This window comes from Pyxicephalus adspersus, chromosome 12, assembly GCF_032062135.1.
Source record: "Pyxicephalus adspersus chromosome 12, UCB_Pads_2.0, whole genome shotgun sequence".
Taxonomy (NCBI): domain Eukaryota; kingdom Metazoa; phylum Chordata; class Amphibia; order Anura; family Pyxicephalidae; genus Pyxicephalus; species Pyxicephalus adspersus.
The window spans coordinates 38,019,815-38,042,349 of record NC_092869.1 but is presented as its reverse complement, the minus strand read 5'-3'; the positions used below and the strand labels follow the sequence as shown (position 1 = coordinate 38,042,349).

The 22,535-nt window shown below is 40.4% G+C and overlaps 1 protein-coding gene across 2 annotated transcripts in view; it reads left to right on the top strand.

Moving 5' to 3' along the window:
- FRMD6 (FERM domain containing 6) overlaps positions 1-22,535 on the top strand; it is a 120,707-nt gene that overhangs the window by 85,436 nt on the left and 12,736 nt on the right. For both annotated transcript variants that reach the window (XM_072427583.1, XM_072427582.1), the window contains exons 2-9: positions 8,743-8,975; positions 9,255-9,345; positions 12,452-12,531; positions 15,796-15,872; positions 18,156-18,342; positions 19,954-20,109; positions 20,870-20,935; positions 21,797-21,865. In XM_072427583.1, coding sequence (XP_072283684.1) covers positions 8,877-8,975; positions 9,255-9,345; positions 12,452-12,531; positions 15,796-15,872; positions 18,156-18,342; positions 19,954-20,109; positions 20,870-20,935; positions 21,797-21,865 — 825 coding nt within the window. In that variant the 5' untranslated portion in view covers positions 8,743-8,876. The remainder of the gene's footprint in view (positions 1-8,742; positions 8,976-9,254; positions 9,346-12,451; positions 12,532-15,795; positions 15,873-18,155; positions 18,343-19,953; positions 20,110-20,869; positions 20,936-21,796; positions 21,866-22,535) is intronic.

Sequence of the window (22,535 nt, the reverse complement as noted above, 5' to 3'; positions counted from 1 at the left end):
AATATAATGATAGGCCAGCAGGTAAACTGAAATATATTTACATTGGATAAATGGGACTCTGTTTGCTCACAGCTACTTAAATACCATCCGGTCTCCTGAGAGCTGGAGATTTAAGTGAGTGTTGCTTTTGGAGAAGGCCTCGGAACCGCATTGCGCTGGCAGCACATTGAATATTCTTAGTATATGTTTACCAGCTTGTCCGGGCTCAAGCAACAACTAATCTGTTTGCAGGAAGATTAATTTGTGGGATAGCCTTTGGGGTGTGGAATTATTAAAAGTACGAGCTCAAATATTTGGTATTATGGGACTACAAGCTGTCTATATTTGAAATGACTCTTGGCTATGGCCAGTGGGCACACTTGCGTTGTCAAGTCTATCAAAGTCGGCCTACACCTCAAATTATTGTCACCCAAGCTGACCAGTTGTGCTTATCTTTAGCAAAAATCTGATTTGTATACAGTGGTCCCACAATGCCCTTCATTGATCTGTCCTGGTGGATCAATGAACAAGCAGCCAGGAACAAATGTTGTGCATTTCATTGCACAGTAGGGTACTGCTCCCATGTGCTCTCCTCCATAAAAGTACACAGTGGTCATACCCAATCAGTTTTTTTTCAATCCACCATGGCGGATTGGTGAATTTGTGCTCAAGATGGGTATGACTGTTCGTCTAAGGTGAGATTCATCAGACATGTGTACGTAGCTTTAGTCTTAATAAGTCCATGGTCATGCCAATAGTGGTCCGTTGGAGGAATTCACAATCTAATGACCTTTCCATAGTCTAATGTCCCCATAGTGTAACTGTAATTTTTAGGGAAGCCAATTACCTACCACTATATTTTTGTAATATAGGAGGATACCAAAGTGCCCAGAGGAAGCCCACATACGTACAGGGAGAATATCACATCAACCAGCCCAATGCAGACAAGACCACGGCCAAGATTTATACTTGGGACTTGCGTGCCACAAGCCCAGATTGCTGCCTGTTATGATGTCCATAACAAACAACTGGTATTCTGTAAACCAGGTTTGTGACCCAGGCATTCACTCCTGCGAAAGGGTACAACTAGGTCCTGAACTACATTTAGGCAGTAAAGCCTAGTCAAAGACCTGCCCCAACCTGTACAATAAAGAAGCAACACTGTGGAATGTAGTCTGATTGGCTGTGATGTCTGTTGAAGCCCCATGCCCTGATTATAAAGACATATTCTGATCCTTATATTTTATCTATTTGGAGTAAATTCTGTTTTGTAATGCCTGGTATTTAGCCTTAGCAGGAATGACATTCGCTCCATCTGCACGATATATTTGGAGCAGAGCGTGCTGATTTAAATATCGCAGCGCTCCAGTGAGAATGATGTCTTTGTGCAGTAAATTCCTTGCTGTAGCACTTTTTCCTGGGAACATTTTGCTTGACGCACTACAGATGAGAGAACATTTCACGCTTACTTGCTAAATCTGACATGTCCTCAGACCGCAGTCGGCAGAAAGAGGATCTTTTTGGGACCGAAAATCGCTGAATGTTAAACTAATAACGTCTGATTAGCTACACTGCTGTAAAAAATAAAAATGTCAGCTTAAGAGTTGTAAGGGGGAAGTCAGACTTTTTCTAGTTTATGGTGATTAGGTTGGCAAAAGAGGCTTATAAGAAATGAGTTTTATAAATATAGTATATATGTCAAGTACAGTATAACATCAAATTATGCCTAAAGCAGAACAGCAGGCAGTTAAAGCTAAAAATTGAACAAAAGGAAAACTGGTTTACCATATCAGAGGTCTTCTACCTCTCTGATCTGTTGTTGAAGCCACTATCAATGTCTTTGGCATTTGACACTTCCTCAAGTGTCAAATATCTGTGCCCCCCCCCCACTACCCAATGTGGCTTATTCCTGTGGTTTAAATCGGATCAGCCAGTCTTTTATGTTGATCCTATTTATTGCCCTTTTTCCATAATTGTATCCAGCTTGCCTATTGGACAATGAGTGGGTATCATTGGCCCTGTCAAGTCAAGAGAATGGTGACCCAGGAAGCTACAGATTAGCTTCGTAAACCAATGGATGTGCAGTGTTAGGTTTGTGTGAATTTACAGAATGACTGAACAGAATAACAATTACTATGAAATTTAGAAACCGAAGAAGCCTTCGTATAGAAAAAGCTGTTTTGGAGTATTGACCACACAAAGTAAAAGGTAATCCAAAATCATAAAGCTAGCACAAGAGCAAAAGATGAGAAGAAATCTGATGTGGTCAACTGTTTTGGTGACTGGTGTCTTGGTGGAGACTTTCTACTTATTCATAAAGATTTGGTCTCATTTCCTATTGCATATTTGGGATTTTAGCCCTACTTCCCAACTCCATACTCACCTATACAAAACAATATTGAAGCATAATTGATGTATTTCAGCTTATATATTTGGTTGCCTGTGCCATAAAGCTGTATAAAAAGTTGTGCTAAGATGAATAGGAAGAAAATAGTAACTAAAGTAACTAACTTTAAACGTCATTGGGGGGAAATTCGAGGCTCCCCTCGGGCTGGCTATGAAGGACTAGGCGTTACATCTAATGATCTGTGCTAAACCTGAAGCCTAGCCAGTCCAAATTCTGATCCTCTGATGTAGCAAATGCCTCATGACCAAATGTGTAGGCTTACAAATGTGGTCAGCACCAAAGAAATCTCTCACATCTTTGCTTTTAGAAAAGTCAGTACTTCGGCCCCTCTGTTACTCTCATAGTGGCCATGAAGGTATGAAATCCAGCAACCCTTGACAACACAAATTGACCTTGTTGCTCTGTTATTTTCATTCTTGCTGGTCACTGAAGTGCCACCAGCCTTAAATTAGATCAGGAGATGGGCAGATGTCATCCAAGCAAAATGATCTCTTTATATGATGGAAGGCGAGTCTCAGGACTGAAAAACGGAAAATAAGAATTTTGTTATGCAATGTGGGCTGGTCGCTCCCTGGCTGCTCATTCTGGCAGTGGTGGTGAAGACCGGAGCCATAGAATCACTGGAGGCCGGGTGTGTCCCAGCAGATGTTCCACTTGTGTGGGAAACCAGGGGTTGAGGTTTATGGGGGCAGAAAGAAAAAGCAGTATTAGACACGATTACCATGACGAGCCGGGGGCTGGCAGGAGTCAGGGAGACGTGGCTGTATCTGGAGGCCATGCAAGCAACACCACAGTCATTCTCCTTTGGTTTTAGTTACTTCAAATGTCTAATTCTATGTGGCTCAGTAAATTAGTATTTACATTTTTCAGTGGGGAACTTGCTTTGACTAATCATAAACCACTCAATAGACTATCTGTAACTCATACCATCAATTGACCTGCCCAATCCACCTTATCGGAACACCGGTTGTGATTCTGTGGTGGAAGTTCACTTAATTATCCCCTATATCCCCTAATCCTGTTATTATACTTATATTCCTTTCACCTGCTGGTGAAAAAGTGAAATAAAGGGCAGAAAGTGAGATTATAAGGGGGTATGTGACTCCTTCTCTTTCAATTACCAGGCCTTAGCAATGTCACATTGTGGTAAAGAGACAGTCTTGGCCAAGTGTAAGGTCCAACTAGACCAACTTTATACTTGTGTTGATCCTCTTCATTTCATACCTATAGGTGACTGGTAATCGAGCATATCTCAGAGTATGGGGGGGCATGTGACTATTTTTTCTTCCCATTGGGTGGCCAATAACTAGACCTCCGCATGGTCACATGAAGGTGGTGTGGGAGTCTTGGTCATGTGTAAGCTCAAACTAGACCAACATTAAGCTTATGTTGATCCTTTTCATTTAATTTCTATGGGTGACTTCCAACAGAGTCACTACCGCAGAATATAAGGGGGCATCTGACTTTCTCTTTCCATTGGGTGGCCAATCACCAGGCCTCATCACTGTCACAAGAGGGTGGGAGGGAGTATTGGTCATGTGCAGGCTCCAACTATACCAACTTGAAGCTTGCACAGATCCTAATGAATTCATTCCTATTGGTGACTGCCAGCAGAGTCACAGCAGGGTCACAACTGCAAAATATAAGGAAAGTGACTCTTTCCCTTCATATTGGGAAGCCAATCACCAGGCCTTAATACTGTCACATGAGGGACTCTTGGCTATGTGCAAACTCCAAATAGACTGACTTGAAGCTTACACAGATCCTCTTCATTTCATTCCCATAGGCAGAGTTTAAGAATGGCATAGACGTCCTCTTGTATACTGCAAGCCCCAAAAAGGCCAAAACCATACTTGCTTTTGGGCTTTGAATTCCAGGAATGGTACAAAAACTTGTAGATGTATCCTTGGATATTTTTGGTTCCATGAACGGTACAAAAACCCATAGATGTCCCCCTGGATATTTTGGGTTCCATGAACAGTACAAGAACCCATAGATGTCTCCCTGGATATTATGGGTTTCATGAACGGTACAAGAACCCATAGATGTCTCCTTGGATATTTTGGGTTCCATGAACGGTACAAAAACCTGTAGATGTATCTTGATATTTTGGGTTCCAGGAACAGTAAAAGAACCCGTAGATGTCTCTCTGTATATTATGGGTTCCAGGAACAGTACAAGAACCTGTAGATGTATCCCTGGATATTTTGGGTTCCGGGAACAGTACAAGAACCTGTAGATGTATCCCTGGATATTATGGGTTCCAAGAACAGTACAAGAACCTGTAGATGTATTCCTGGATATTTTGGGTTCTGGGAACAGTACAAGAACCTGTAGATGTCTCTCTGGATATTATGGGTTCCAGGAACAGTACAAGAACCTGTAGATGTCTCTCTGGATATTATGGGTTCCAGGAACAGTAAAAGAACCCATTGATGTATCCTTGACTATTTTGGCACCCAAACATATTTGTGCTTCCAAAGGTTGTCAAAATGTACCAAAAATTTCTGCAACATGCAGTGAATTACTGTCATCTATTAAGGTGAATCCCCAGCCAAAACTTTTTCTTTGGATAGGCAGTAGGGAAGGGTCCAAGCACATGGGAAGTTTTGATTGCTGACGTCATGTATGGGGAAATTTCTGCCTCATTTTTTTGTTCTTCAGGAAATTAACAAAAGAGAAAATTTCTCCTTCAATAGAAATTTGATAGAACTGGTCAAACAATTCAATCCATATCCAAAAACAAACTAAAAATATATTTCAAACCAAATATACCTTTAATTTTTTGTATCTTTTATATAGCAATCATAATCTAGGAGCAAAAGTTAAAATACTAAAAATCTTCCCATCACAGAGTATATACAATTTATAAACTTTCTGTACTTTTCATTACACACTCCAACAAGCAGCTGATCCGCCCTGGAATCTGTTTTACAATGTTGGCATCTGTGCAATTCATGGAAAGTTTTGTAAGCTAATCACTAGCAGCCAATTAGTCAAATCCTGCTAACGATTTCTGTAAATGATTCTTACAGTTCTTTGTGCATGGAGCAGTTTCTGAACAGATGTTATGGCCGCTTGTATATCATGAACTGGGCTGACTGCGCTGTTCATAAAACTGTTGTTTGAAAGCCATGTTTTCACACGAAATCGATGCCTCAGTGGCGATTTTTTTCCAGAAGACTATAAAATGTAAATATACATAATACTAATGAGAAATGGAAAGACTGCGAGTGGTTTTATTATAAAAGGTAGCAAGCAAGGGGTGCCATACATCTGTCAATTTTTTTGGGAAAGGTTCCATGTAGGCATTCTTGGCAAAAAAATATCTGTGATCTCATATGTGGCTGTACCTACAGACAGTAGATGACGAGCGGCGATCCAGCTGCAGATGTTTGGGAATAATCGCATATATACATCAAGCTAGCATACAAGTTTATACCTAAATGGGGGTTACACAGAGTTCAATGTGTGCCACCTTGCCAAATAAGAATAAAAAGGCCTTTCCAAGTATAAAAGAGATGCTTATTGTTCTAACCCTTAATTATCTTTAATTGGATTCATACCTATACAACTTCCTTAAGAAGAATGGAAGCGAAAAATAATATTTAAATTATTCAAAAGCTAAATGTCCCCCGCAGTACTTCATTTTTCATCTCCAGAGGTCCCTAGTATTCTTGTTTGAATGACAGCCTGCATCATTCTACCCACTTCCATGGTGCCCAGGCTGTCAAGGTCCTGCCTCCAGCCTTTGATTGGATGCAACTATTCTGCACATGATCCGATTGGATCCTTGTGCTACCTCCTTTGAGTCACATTAGGATATCTGTTTACAGGGACTGCAAAGGACTGATGAGTCAAATACAGATTATTTTTTGCATCTATTGGTGTCACAGCTTGCGAGTTCCGCTTAAAAGGGTATCACAGTTTGATATTTTTGTTTTGGCTAGAATATGGCTTTAAAAATCCTAGCAACTTTGTTTCTTTTTTGTGCCATATAATGAAGATGCCCCTATTCTTCCTATATACACCATTGTCACTGCCCCTGTTGGAAGATTTACCCCGCTCCAAATCTGTTATTTAGTGACAAACTAAAATGTGTTTTCTCTTCTTCATGACCGTGGTCATGAAGTAATAGAGAAGAGTGAATCACTATAACAATGATTGAACCTACCTTTCTATCCAAACCTGGCTTTAGATACACTTTACCTTTCCAGAAGAATTTGTTGTTTTTGGATCCTTTCAATGCTTTGTTAGTGATCACATTTAAAGGTGAAAAGGTCAAGAATTAGGTTGAGAGATCAGAAAACAATCGGATGTAATAATGGCATATCTAAATGTTATTTGGTGCTGAAAACAGGGACATTTCTTTGCAAAGTCTTTAAATTAGGAATTTCCCCAGAAATTAGAAACAGTCATCAAAATTATTCTTGAGATCTGTAAACCCGGGAATATTGGTGACTTGCTGTGTGACTTGTAAATATGACTGTTAGGATATCCTGTCTGGAAAACAAATTTTTCGTCATTCGTTTGGAGTGACTCATGGATGAGGAATCAGAGACTGATGGAATTGTTTATTAAGGAATTACAATGGGGATGAGTAGATTGCAGTCACCTCTAGCAACCCGATGACTGCAGTCAGCTAAGGTAAGAAATTAATTGCTGGATGGTTGTAATCGTCACTGCACCACCCTGATGAATAACCCTGAAATAATTTGCAGTTCAGCAGTGCTGAGCTCCGATCCTCGGGGCCCGTTAAATGTGATTTCTTTAAACATGCTTAGCTTTTAGGAAAACACAATAGGTCAGGTTGTATTTTTTCAGTGTTACCCCTATGAACTCAAGCATCTAGGAATATGTGGTTAGAATTTGTGTGCATTAAGACTTTTGTAACTTGGGGGAACCCTTGTAACTTGGGGGAACCCTTGAAATAACTTTTAGGTCTTCAGGAAACGCTTCTATAATTACTATATTCACAGCTCACTGTATATTAGGATGGTGGTCAGTGGGAGGAATGCCTGCTACATTGGTGGCCATTAGGAAGAATGTCACCCTTACAGATAGCCAAAAAGATCATTGGGTTCAGTTAAACTGACCTAAGAGGCACAAACTGCTCATTGCTCAAGGAACACCGAGCAACCTTTGGAGGAACCCTAAGGTTCCACTGAACCATCCATAAAATGGAAAGGTTTCCTGATAGTGATCGGCTAATATTATACACTGGAGGGGTTGGGCCAAGCATGACTTCAGTTCTCTAGGAGTTCTGCAAGGCATGAGCATATATAATGTGTCTGGTTATGGTTTATTATCTGTTTAGCAAGTGGGGAAACATTACCTATTGATTCTACCAGAACACTTGCAAGCTGGAATCATATCTGTTACATTGTTTACAGCTTTTGCTGGTGACAATTACCCCTCTAAATGATTGAGTGGCTCATAAGGAGCTCCATAAAGACAAATTTGGTTTGGTGACCTCAACTCTCACTTTATGGATGACTTTTGTCCAGCATCAGTATGTGGCATTACAAGTGCATTTTGGGTTGATTGAGCCAAAATTTCAAATCTAGTAAGCTTTCCTGGAAGAGTGGAGGCTCTGCAAGTGGCAGAGGAGGAGGTAAAAACTCCACATTAATGGCCATTGTCATGAAACGTGATGCCCAAAAAGCTCAAATAGGTGTGGTGGTCAGGAGTCCTCAAAATCATGCTCATATAGTGTAGCATGCTAGATTCAGGGGACAAAGGTGGCAAATTTAATCCTAGACCAGAAACAAAATGTGCAAAAATAGAACAACTAGAAAGAGAGTTTTTTTTTTAGCAAAAATCTTTTGATTTAGCAATAAATCTTTTGATTTATTGAAATTTAAAACTGTTGAAACAAAACACTATACGAAGCTCAATTGGACTTTATATATAGCAGAATATAATGTATAAGCATTTCGGACGACGGACGACAAGCGTTGTACACACGCCAGATTCTCGTCGGATATCACCCCTAAAGGCAATTATTAAACGACAATCATCTGACGTGTGTACGCAGCCTAACAGAGAGAGTTGCTGGCCCTTTAAACCACTCTGAAAGTGGTTGACCAGTGTAATTCGATTGTGTGTGTGTCAAAACTCCCATAAATAATTCAGGATCCCTGACATTTCCTGATTCGCTGAAACCTAAGGGAGAATCCATAAATAGTGTGTTTTCTGTATCCGTGTTGTAATCTATAAAAGAATCAATGTGTAACCTATCACTTAGGGATTTCCAGTTGCCGGGAAGGAAATGAATGAATTGCCTGTCATGTGTCAATAAGTGCAGAATTCTCAGACATTACATATGATCAATGTCTCCTCTATGTCTCTTCCAGCGATGATTCACTGACGGGTGAGGAACTTTCCTCCCTTCCTTGATGATCATGATGCCTTCTGAACGGTGGGAGAGCTCTGGCAAGTCCATGGAGCTGAGAGCAGCGGACTGACCCCGACACAGGCCAGAACAAAGATGAGCAAGCTCACCTTCCAGAACAACAGAGCCATGCAGGACCGGCGGAGCATTTGTGTCTTCCTTCCAAATGATGACACCTTGAGTATCATCATCAGTGTGAGTATCTGCTTATTATAAAGAATCAGATCCTATGTAATGGTTTTTTATCTTAGTCTTGGTTGGAATTTGTGAAAACGAGGGAATGGGGGTGGTAGAATACCATTGGGTGGTTACTGCTATCTGGGCCTCAATAAAGGGTTTTACTTTAACTTCCTATCCTGCTGACCAAGTTTATGCAAAAAGAAAGCTGCAAAATGTGGCTATAATCATATTGTGTGCAAGTATTTAAAAACATATAGCCACTTTCTTTATATGGGTGTATTTTCTTTTTTGCAGGTTAAAGCACTTTGTCAAGAGCTACTGGTCCAAGTTTGTGATCTCCTCCGTCTAAAAGATTGCCATCTCTTTGGGCTTAGCGTTGTTCAAAGTAAGTTAGTGGTTTGTGTCTATTCGTTTTCTCCATATCTTAAACCCTATACAGGACATTAGATTTTCTAATCTGGAAATAATTGGCACCATGCTATCCTCTTCTTCAGAGGAAAGAACAATGGTCATCTCTGCCCTGTCGTTCATTGATCTGCCAGGGCAATTTGCCAAGCAATTTGTGATTCTCAGTTTAGTTTAACTGATCCCAATGATTTTTTTGGGGTGACATTCTTCTCAATGGCCAGCAATATAGGAGACATTCTTCCCATTGACCACCGCGCTAATGTACTATGGATATAGTAATTATAGCAGGAGTTCTCTAGGACCCAAAAGTTTTTTTTCAAGAATCTTCCCATAGTAAAAAGGTTTTCGAAACACTAGAATGCGTACGCATCTTTAGCAAAGCAAGGCTGAACCAGGAAAATAATTGCTCCCATAATGCAAATGGAAATGCAAATTCTGTTACATCTGTAAATGTTATTTGTGCACTGAAATAATTTCATGGGTATGTGCTAAAAACTAAAGAGTATCTAAAGGCAAACTTTTTGAGTTTTGGATAAAGTAGTGCAGGGTTAGAACCCCGATTGGGTTCTTTGTTTGTCTCTGTGGCCACTGGGGAGATTCACTCTATTTGTCCTGGCCCCTAGTCATTGGTATTTAAAGTGATCAAAAACATTTTAATCACCACCTAGGCCTGATGTATATCACTGTTGGAGGGAATATAAATCTGGGACAAATTGTATCCACCGATCTTTTTTCATTCTTTAGCTGTCATAAAGTGCAGATTTGTCCAAGATTTCATCCAAAAGCTTTATATATGAGTCCTTACATGACCTGATTCAATTCTTCTTAATAATCATCAGAGTTGTCTTTCTTTGTGAAACCAATACTGAAGTAAAGAAAAAAGCGATGGTTCTATTTTTAGAAGAACCTTGTCTTTCACCTCTCCAATAAAATGTGAGCAGGCAAAGATTGATAGAAAAGGTACTATTACCCTGTCTACAGCTTCCCCGGAGTTAATTACAAGTGTATTTATCTGTTGTCTCTCAGCAAGCAGGTCAATTATCACCGGCTTGGACACGTCTGGTGTCTCATGTGACCCCATTCTTATTGCTGAACATATCGCTCAGCCTCCTTTTTAGTCATGCTGGGTCGTCAAGTTCAAATCCCTTTTTTTTTATAAGTGTACTTAGTGCTTGAGGGGGGTTTTTTTTCTGCTATTTGATTTTTATTTAAATTGTTATAAATAAATTCCTCACCTGTCACGATATATGGCAACAGAAAGCTAAATCTACAAAACTGCGTCTTCCTTTCCACCCCTATTTGTGTCATGCATACTTAGTTTTCTTTACCACTAAAACAATAGCTGCCTTGGTATCTGAGAGCCTGCCCTTATGTTGTGTAGGGAATGAATGGACTTTTGAGATATGTAGTTCTGGGGGTTGTGGCTACATCAGCAGAAACTGATCTCCCTGCAAGAATTTTACAAGCCTGGTGATAGAGGTAAAAGAAGTAATAGGAGCTGTTTTGGGTGGCTTGGTGGTTTAGTAACTGGTATGTTTGGTTTTACAGCACTAAGGTCCCAGGTTTAAATCTTGGCAGCACACTTTCAGCATTGAGATTGTATGTTCTCCCCATACTTTCCTTGGTTTCCTGGTTTCCTCCCACATCCCCCTAAAAATATGTAGCATTCCAGCTACAGTTGAACATGTTAGCCTGCCCACTCGCTTTAAGTTGTCAATATTTACTACCTATCTCTCCGGCTCCTATCTCAACACCTGAGTATATCAAGGTGTGATCATCCATGTGGACTAAACATGTGGCTTTTAATATTTCCTAAATGTGTCTGTGCCTGATCAATGCAGAATTGAGTAATTCAATGATAACTCATGATTGATGACTTGGCACATTGTTGACAATTCAGGAGAACTTGATCGTGCACGTAGAAGTGTCACTTGCAAGTCTTTTTGTGAATTTTCTCACTTGAATATGAAAACTGCTCAGTATACCATAAAGCCCGTCCATAGTCATAGGTAATGGGCAGCATTGTACGTTTTCACTTTCCTTCAGTTTATCCCCTGAATGGTGGTGTTGATTTAACACGTGGAGTTCAGTGTGATGAATGGAGACAGCTGAAGCAGCCTTGATGGGTGTATCCTCCAGGCCTTACATTCCTGTGCCTGCAAATCTCTTCCAGTAGAACCCACACTCACAGCAAAGAAATCTTTCTTCTTCATTTTCAAAGAGAAACAAAATGGCAAAAGTAAACAAGCCAGCAAAGCAAAAGCCTGATTTTCAGTTAGATAGCAGTGCAAGATAGATGTGAGCTTGCAGCTTTTGTGCAAGTGAAGGGCAAAAGGTAAACCTTGGTATCATATAAATATATATACTGTACACCCGCTCCTTGATTCTTTGGTCTGTTAAAGTTGCTTGAAGAATCTTCTTAATCGCCAATTCCAGGGATGGAGAATATGGGTGTTCCTCATCCATTGTGTGCTTTCATTGACCACCTACATAACTACCGTGACCTGTAGCAACGTGGGGGTCAGGAGAAGGATTGATAGCACATGGGAAATCTGGGTATTTTTCAGATCCTTTCAATTTTAAAATTTTAGATATTTTTGCAAATAGAATGGATTGTTTAAAAAACCTAAGAAAGAAATGGGCAGAGATTGCACAATATGGTCACTTGAATACCAATGACGGTGGTGGTGGTGAGTAAGAGTGAAGGGCAGCAATAACAGCCAATCGGATGTCCTGCATTCACATGTACTTATGGGAGGAGAGGGGATATTGACCCTGTGTTGAGGAAAATGACAATACTGTATTACCTGTAGCCGCCAAAGGTTTAGCCATTGATCTGTGTGAATCTCAGAAATGGCCTAACAGAAGTTCAGAATCTCCATTACCATAGGGGGTTTCCAAATATATGCTTCAACTGTAATGTTTAACCAATGATGTAAACTCCAGTTGTGGCCTTTAGTTGGGCTTCAAGTTTTTTTTTTTTTTTTGTATATCACAACATTTGCAAAAAACAAAGGTTAAAAGACAAAAGATTGTAATGTTGCTTTATAATAATTGTTCCTTCTCTTGTGTATTGTCCATAGACAATGAGCATGTGTACATGGAGCCATCTCAGAAGCTGTACAAGTATTGCCCCAAGGAGTGGAAGAAGGAGGCCAGCAGGGTAAGTCACCTGACCTGACGTGTTTGCTCAGCACATTTCTTGGCTGTGTTTTGCTGCAGCATTTTGCTGCTAGGATAATCCATAAGAAACATTTTCTGTTCTATAGAATAAGTCTGTAATTTTGCAATGTTCTGATGGTGAAACAACCAAATTAAAAATCAAATCACACCTTCACATGAGTTTTACAATTAATATATTTACTCAACATGGGGGCATAAAAGGAGCAATTGTACTAAAGGTGAGAAAGATAAAAAAATCTAATGTAATATTTAAACTCCTCCAAACCTGGGGATAAGCATACCTTGTTTTTACACATAGCATCCGGATGCCCGAAGATTTAAACATAGCTTATAAGTGCAGTTTTCTGCGTACCTATAGTGCGTGGTGGTGCATTGTCACAAATGGTCCAGGTCTAGTTTTTGGACCACTGTGGTGCAATAGGCAACCTATTTAATTGAATGGGTCATTTAAGCAGTTATGTATATAAAAAAACAAACAAAATAAAAATAGCCAATTTAATGTAGCATAGGGATCCTAAACCAAATATTTTGTCCTTTCTGGACTCCAGTGCACTGCAGTTCTTAGACTGGTGGTGGTGCTTCCTATTAAACATCATGGCTTGCATATAATGAAGTGAGTGCAACGTTGTCCAGGAATACTGGACAGCCCAGGTTGGTCCGATTTCATAACCCAGGGCACATGTCCAGGACAGCTAAATAATGATTGGCATCATTCCACCTGAAAGTGTGTAGCAGCAGATTGGTATGTTTGATGGATGGCACCAATCTGGGGGTGAATATTGAAACTGATATGGTTAGGGTCCAATGATTGTCTTCTTCTTCATAGATGATATCCAATGGATTCCAAGGATAATGCAACTCCACTTCTTCAGCCCTTAAATGTTCAATTGAGTGACTGTCTCTGGATGGCTGCTTTGCCATTTCATTAAATCGAGCCACAAGCATGCAGGGAGCCATAGTTTACATTGCCATGTCAGTCAATGTCCTTGACATTCAATCCCTGAAGAAGGGACATTCCCTTCCCCAGAAACATGGTAGTTATTAGCTAATGCACCTAACCACCTCATCTGTATATCCATTTTGGCACTCGCCGCTTTCTATGCTTTAGGAAATTGTCCTGCTCACTGAGGGAGGAGGTTATCTTCCTTTTTTGTGCCTCATCCAAGTCTACAACACAAATCTATCTAAGACTTGACCTGCCTTCCACCTGTTGGAAAGAATGTTTTTATGTTTTGTTAAAAAAATCATATATATCTTATAATTTAATTATTCTCATGGTGGTAGCCAACCATTTGCAATGTGTTTAATAGATTCCATTTTTATTTACTGATTTTAACATGAGCAGGTTTACAAATTCACCTTATTAACAAGAATTGAGAACGTGCTGCTGGCAGTAATAGCCGGTATTCTTCTCCAGCGGTTGATTGATTTTCCAGAAATTTGGGGTTTCTTTTTTGAACCACACAAATCTGTTGAAGTTCTCCATCTAGTGGTATCGGGTTCACATTATGCCTTCCCAATGTCGTCATTTAAACATTTCAGCAATGCTCTTGATCCCACAGCTGAATATATGTGATCTAGTGTTGGCTGTGTGATTAGCGTGCCACGTATAACTTAGACATTTGTATGTCATTAATCCAGGGGCCGTATACTGTTGAGTGCTGCATGCTTGCAGCTTGAAGTCATCCTGTGTTTCTCAAAGCATCAGTTCCATTCCCCAACAACTGTCATGAGTAGGGGGCGAAAGGGCGGCATGTTACAAGGGTGGGATCCTCCTGGAGGATTGGGGTCAGCTGTTGGGTTTCCAATATGCAGGAATTACACAGGTTTGGACAGGAGGCCACACAGTTGGTGCTGTTTGTCCATAAAGGGACTTTATGGATCTTTGGGTTCTCCATGTTCTTTATTTTTTCAAATTTTAAAATATTGCTGGGCTTAAAGGTTCAGCACTCCTGGGGATGCAAGATTATTTTTGTTAGATACAGTATTGATTTTTGTTCCATCTTGTATACCTAGAGCTTGGAACAAAAAATGATCAAGACATTTTATCCATAATATGACATGGAGCCCCCATGACTCCATCTATTGCAAAAAGTTAGCTGTTAGCAAATTGGATCCAATGATTAAGATAGACCTAGGTGAAAGCATTAGAACCACTGCAGGAGTAGGTGGGGGATTTTTGTTCTTAAGTCATCATTCTAAAATAAGGACAAAGATTTTCATTTGTACATTCACTTTTTCAAATTAAAAATACCAGAACTAGGTAAATTGTATTTGCATATGAAAGTTATGGCAATCCCAGATCTTTCAGTTTGTGGAATGGTTTATTTAATCTGCACCCACAGTTTAGCAGGAACCTATTAATCAGCAAAGGAGGAGGTAAGGGAAGGTCGGTCCTGCCCTTGTTTTTCTAGTTACGAAGGGTTTGTAATTTTTAAACCATACATGTCATTTATCTGTTTAGCCCAGCTCCAGCCAACACTTTTTGATTTGTTTTTACATGTGTAGGTAGACCTAGGAAGAGTAAATAGCCCCATTAAGGTAATATTTCCACATGTGACCCCATTAGAGGGAATTTGCATCACTTCCAATCTATGGTAATATATTACACATATTTATATAGCACTGACATAGTATGCAGCACATTACAAAGTCCATAGTCATGCCACTAGCTGTCCCTCGAAGGAGCTCACAATCTAATGTCCCTACCATAGTCATATGTCGTTACCACAGTCTAAGGTCAATTTTGGAGGCAAGCCAAATAACCTAACTGGATAGTACCCAGAAAAAAAACCCATGCAAACACCGGAGGAACCTGCAAACTCCATGCAGATAGTGCCCTGGCTGAGATTTGAACCTGGGACCTAGTGCTGCAAAGGCCGGAGCACTAACCTCTGAGGATGCAAAATAGCAGAGGGGGTCGCTGGGATTGGAAGGCAGTAATAAAATTCATACAAATGTTATAACCCTCCTTCTTTTTAATGCAACTTTTGTCCCCACTGGAAAGATTTCCTATTCCTTCCTGCTCTGGTATAAAATGTGCCATATGATACAGGAAGTTAGTGTTGACATAGACTGTAAAAATCATGTCAAAGGTTCTGTCGCTTAAGTTCACAATGGTGATTAACCACTTGCCATTCATTTAACCCAAGGTCTTTGAAAAAGCCATTCCGAGGGTAAAATAGCTTATTGGAAGGCTAGAATTAGCAAATGAGAATGTTTTTTTTTTTTTTGTTTCTTCTAGGGAATTGACCAGTTTGGTCCTCCAATGATTGTCCATTTTCGAGTGCAATATTATGTTGAAAATGGGAGACTGATAAGGTAAGAACCATTTTTTTCAAATGGCTCTATCTGAAGTTTTTAAAGCTTAAAGTGAATCTGTGCCTTGCCTGTGTCCGAAGAGCTCACTATTTACTAACAGCATTAAAGGCTTGGTGGCCATGATAGAGTAGCAGTAGAGATGTGTTGTGGCCTATTTGTAAATGAGGTGACTATGCATGACTGCACATGAAAAGAAGTGTATGCACTTGTGTTTACCATTGCAATTCATGGTTCAGGTGGCATCATGTGTTGTGATGTGGCATCCTTTGTTGTGGTATGGCATTATGTGTTGTGGTACACCACTACACCATTAAGATGTATTAGGGTTCAGCTTAGTACAGGGGTGGGCAATCTTTTTCAGTCGGGAGCCACAATCTGATATAAAATTTGTCAAGGAACGTGATGTCATGATGGCATAACCCCGCTCACCCTCCCATCGCTGATCTGAGCCTGTGTTGACAAAGTGGGCGGGTTGTGTGCAGGGACACAGCCTGCCCACCTCCATGAGCCGGGATTAAAACAGGGGACATGTTCCGCGGCTCTGGCCGGTGCGCCCCCCCAGCCGGGTCCTTCTGCTGACCCTGCTCGGGGTGGCACCGGCCAGAGCCGCGGACCAACCAGCCCATGCCTGGTTTAGTATGTATGGCATTGCATCACACCATTGTTTGTTACATGCCTTACTTTGCAATGTAGTACCCTAAATGTTTTTTTGCAAGGTCCTAACTTCCCACCTGTGCTGACCTGTCTGCCTCTGCTGTACTGAAATAAGTTTCAGTGTTCTCAACTCTGCCTAGTTCTCCTCTGTTGCACTGTAAAGCACAGGACACTTCCCTTTCTTCTCATTTCCATCACATAAGGGGAAGGGGTTCTGCAATCCAAGGGAGGGGTAATTAAAAAAAGGGGAAAAAAACTATTCAAAAGGATTATTAATGTAACATATAGTAATTTTTTTCTTTTTGGTTGAGGTAGAATGTGATTAAAAAAAAAAAACCCATTCACATACCACTAGATACCATAAGCCACCATGGCCCTGCCATTAAAAAGACCTGACGTGGCAGAAGTGAATGTGTACAAATATCCCATTTCCACATCTGCTCATAAAAAAATAAATAAATGAAGTCTGATAGGTCTGTAATGTATTTCTATAAACATACATCAGTTCTCGGGCCCCTGCGACCTCCTTAGAACATGACATGGCTCAAAGGGACTGGACTGCAGATGTGTCCAGGGTGGGGCCCAGCCCTAATCCTCCACTTTGCTATTCATTTCTTAGCCTAAGCAAACATCTGGCTTTCATCGAATAAATGGAATATGTTTGGCTGGGAAAACAGAGTAACAGAACTCCGGGGGAGAAAGATGAAAAGATAACGGGGCTGGATTCATCAGCGAGCAGTAACTCCTAGCAAACAGTCAGAAATCGGCTTAATAAAGTAAATGCAAATTAAAGCTGCACTCAAAGCTAATTTATTTCTCCATTTAAAAAAAAATGGAACTCAGGCTGCAATACCTATGTATGCTACAATACTGTTCTCTGGGGTAAACCCTTTTCACCCCAAGAGGTCATCAGTCTTCTGGGTTGAATGACACCCAGCATTGTATTGTATAGAAGAGCATTCAGCCACCCTAATTCCTCATTACAAGCTTTCCTATGGCAGGGTTTATGTTGATAGTGGCCCAGTTGGCTGCTGATAGTAATGGGAGGCTGAACACAAGGCTGAGCACTTTCTTAATACCCCCATGCAATAGCACCAGAATGGCCAAGCACCATTGCAGTCACAGAATAGGGAAGGGAATATGTCATATGCTCTCCCATACACAGAAGTACTTTTTCCTTCTGCCATGGGGGTGGTAGGTAAGACAACATTGCCAACATCTTGAGTGTAATGCTGACCATCTCTTCTATGTATTGCTGCATACTTATTCCAGGTACATGTAGCAATGGTTTGAAGCCAGAGATCGCCAAGCAGATAGCATTTCCAATGGCTGACCCATATTTCAGACCATCCCAATGAAACTGTCAGTTGGTGGCTCTCTGTCTATATGGATATATGTTAAAGGATTATGTAAACCCAACCAGAAATCTAACTGGGCCACCCCATATTTTATGGGGAAGACTGAGGGGAGGTTCTGTTGTTTTGAAGCAGTTCCTAGGGTAGATAAAAAATGTTACTATAGGAAAAACTAATGCCACCACATATTAACCATGCACTTTATTGTTCTTGGTACATTGTGATTTTCAGCTGATGATTCTGTGGTTCTTTCTTCCTTTCTCTCGTTGTGCAGTGATAGGACGGCACGGTACTATTACTATTGGCACCTGCGGAAACAAACTCTGCTTTCTCAAAGCACCGTAAGGGAAGAGGCCTACTTCCTACTGGCCTCCTATGCCCTCCAGGCTGACCTGGGCAACTTCAAGAAGAACAAACACCATGGAAAGTACTTTGACCCAGAAGCCTATTTTCCTCCTTGGGTAAGATGGCATTTTAGTTGGTCTCACCAGTTTATGACTAGTGGCCATCATATCTCAGATGCTTAGACCAAATTTGGCAACACCAATCTGATACCTCAATATGACACCAGCTTTGAGAAGCTCAATTATTATTGCTGGAAGCCATTGTTAGCATTGTTTCAAACAACCGTAGAAAGAACAAATGCTGTACAGAAAGCTCCGTTTAATGGAGGAGGTGGGAGCAAGAGAGGAGTCCTGCTGAGCCCTCCCCAAAGGTAAATAATAGCAGTCATTACTGGCCAGCCACTGGGAGATAGTTGTACCAAAGCTAAATTTTCATCCAAAAATATGGATTGAATTTCTTAAAATAATTTACTGATATGTGGCAAATGTTTTCAATCTTTGGCAAAGTCCATTCCAGGTTTGCTGGATCATTCATGATAAAATATCTTTCCTAGCCTTGCAGAACTTAAATAAATCAGACCTGATATCTCGGTGTAAAAAGAGAGAGACTCAAGGTAAACCTCTACTGACAACTCTCTATCCCCTTTACTGCTTTGTCTCTGGCACAGAAAATAAGGAAAAAATTCCCCATTTCCTACTTTATCCAACATTCCAAAACTTCTTCTGGCTTTATTTATACGTTAGTATTCCAGTCCTAGAAAAAATAGCATTTCCCATTTAAATAAAGCCTGTATGTAAATGTTATTGTGTCGCTGCCCTATCCTCGCTTTTAATAAATGGTGCAAATCCCGCCGGGGGTCAGGCAGCCGTGACTGTGACACAACGCAATAAATAAGCACTTTGACAAGAAGACAAATTATAATGATGCTGGAGAGCAGTGCATCTGCAAATTCATTATTACAAATGGAAAATTGATCGAGATACTGATTGCTGTAGTCTCTGCTGGGATGGGAGGGAGACCGGCATCAATCCAGCTTTATTTGAAGATTCTGGCATAATACGAGGACACAGTCGAAGAATGCAATGTATGCGTAGCCATTAACTCAGCAAAGCTTTATCTTCCACACCGTAGGGAGCCAAAGGCTAATCTGCAGATGGGGATGGAACAAAATCAGCTTCATAATGTTCAAAATCATCTACTTAGATGTTAGATTACGTATCATTAGGCCTGTATTTACTGTTCAGGCTTCCCTGGGTATGGTGACACCCCTATTGAAAGGCTTCTTTGCTACTGTATCCACATAAATTTACAGTTCAATTTAATGTTGCAGTTAGCTTGTAGATTGCTTTCTGAAAATATAGAGAATTACCATTGGTATTTCCTCTTAAGAGGAGTTAATAGCTTGCAAGAACAGCAGAGACTCTTCAGGCACCCAAAAAAAAACGGAGTTACCTTTTACCTGTTCTGTTCACCAGGTTACAATTCACCAGTTCAGACTCTGCAAGGAGAAGAAAGTTTATCTAAGTTGCAAGGGGTCTTCTTGCAAGTTAACGTTTGGCTCCAAGGGTCAGACCACCCAAAGCTTACATTACAGCTTAGGTCTGGCCTTCTTCATCTGTTCACTTTCTAAAGAGGATACCTATACGGTTACATATTCTTAGTGCCCCACCAATGGGTGTTATCTTTCTTTCACACTACGTTCCTCTTTGTATTGTTTTCTTCTGCAGATAATTAAGAAGCGAGGAAAGGATTATATCCTCAAGCACATTCCTTATATTCACCGTGACCAATTTGCACTGACAGTGTCGGAAGCACAGCTTATGTATATTAAGGAAGCGGCAAGACTCGACGACCTCTGCGTCCATTACTACAGGTTATACAAGGTGAGAGGGTGGATATGAAATGAAAGCTGCAAGCTCAGCCATGTCTGTATTGTGGTCCCCTATATATGAGATTTATAAACACATTGCCTGTCCAAAAAAAACTAACACTCTGATATTTCCTTGGACTGTCATTAGCTTTGATTACAGAACACAACCACCATGCTAGTATATCATTAAGATTATGTAATATCACATTTATTTCCATCCAGAGTTGCAATAATTTTTCCCTCAGGATCTTGTATTGATAATAGGAATGTAGGAATAGGAATATTCTTTTCCAGCCTATCCCAAAGATTCTCCTTGGGGTGAAGGTCTGGACTCTGTGACAATGATGTTTCATGATCCCTGAACCATTCTTTCACAATTTGAGCCCAATGAGTCTTGGCGTTGTCATCTTGGAATATGACAGTGTCATCATGGAAAAAAAAATCGAATCATGGAAAAACCTGTTCATTCCATATATTCAGGGAGTTATTTGACCTCATTGTTTGAGCACAGAATGTTGGTGAACCTAAACAAGACCAACTGAAGCAACCCCAGATCATAATACTGCTCCACATGCACCCCAAATCATAACAACCCACCTCAGGCACCCCAGATCATAACGCTGCCCCTACAGGCACCCCAGATCATAGCTCTTCTTCCACAAGCTTGGGGACGGTTTTTGGCCAGGCATACATACATTATTATTTGTATTAAAGCAAACTTACAGGATAAATTCTTTAAAACCAATTATTGTATATTTGATTTCATGTTTTAGGATAAAAGGGAGTTAGAAGCCTCGTTGCTCCTTGGACTGACCCTGCGAGGAATCCAAATTTTCCAGGTTGGTCTTATAATAATTATTTTGTATGTCTGCATTCATGAAGAATCTTTAATTAATTATTATTTGGTATACCTAGACATCTTACTTTTATCAGGGCTGGTGTTGATAGTCATTCAAGGGATTGCCTAGTTCTTGCTTCTATTGGGATGTGTAAACCGGTTCTCTTTAATCTCAGAATTATGTGGAAAACAATAAGCTAAGGCGTCTACAACTGACTTTTTATCAAAGAGGTACCCATGAAATAAATGTTGGGTTCCAGGGTAACCCTGATGAAAATATTTCATTCAGGACTGATGGGAAGTATACCCCTATTGCAGCTATAATCCAGAAAGAATGTGTTATACAGTGTTGGTCAAAATGCCAACTTTCTGGACTGCTAATAGGTTCATCCTAATGGCTCTCCCAAATTTTGTTGAATCCAGAACTATGTAGGCACCATCACTCACCATGGTAAGTCAATCAGCCAAAACACAAGGGGCACCTAACTACTTCTGGAGGAACATTATGGTTCCATGGAACCCTGGGTATGAAAAGCTGCTCTACAATATAGTGCCACATACCACTTTAATATCAGTAGCAAAGTGTCCAGGTATATTTATGCATCAGTTCCATTTCCACTAAATCCAGAGAAAAAAAATCACCAGGATAGGCTGGTAAGGGGTGCAATGTTGTGTCCTGGCCTGCACTGTAAGAAGGAATGGTAACTGTGCAAAGTCAGAACGTATCACTGCTTAGCAGATAGCAGGGCTTGCATGATGAGATATTATGAAGGAGTCTGTGTCTATATATCATTTTAAATCTTCGTAGAAACAGGGATTTTAAAACATTTCCATTAATTTGGTTTTTGCTTGTCTCTTACAGAGTTTAGGAGATGAAAAGCAGCTGCTGTATGACTTCCCTTGGACCAATGTGGGGAAACTGGTGTTCGTGGTACGTGATTATGATAAAATCATGACCGGTCTGGATGGCAAGCACAATTTCTGAACTGTACATTTACTGGTGTCTTGTTTTCCTGTAAAGTGTAACAAAGATCACAATATGCAGGAGCAAACCAAGAACCAAGAATGACAGGATTATCCCTCTTTTATTCTGGGATTCAGACCTGAGAGTAGAGTCGACTACTGCTTTATAAAATAAACTGCATCTGTGCCCAAACTTTGGATACTAAAGTAGTAAGGTATTTTTACAAATATTGTTTAAACAAGCTTCCATAGACCACTGTAGATGCAGGTACTGTGGGGTAATTCATTCTTAAAGATCCTATCACGGACCTTGAAGTCCAGTTTGTTAGTTTCCATTTGTTTACAGCATCTGCTGTTTGCTTAAATTAAAAGGCTGGCAGGCTCCCCCTGTCCCGTACCTGCCAGAGACATTATATGTAAGGAAGCTGCAATTCAGAGGATGAATTTCTGCACATTGTTTGCAGCTACATAGGTCAGTGACGATTCGTTTTTGTTTTTTTAAATATATGTAAATAATTTAATGTCCATAGTCTGGGCACACGTTTGGTTGTTGCAGGACTTGGCAGTAACTATATAGGGACTTTTCATACTTTATCCTTTTCATGGTCGTTAACAGATATGTTGGTATGCTCTCTAAG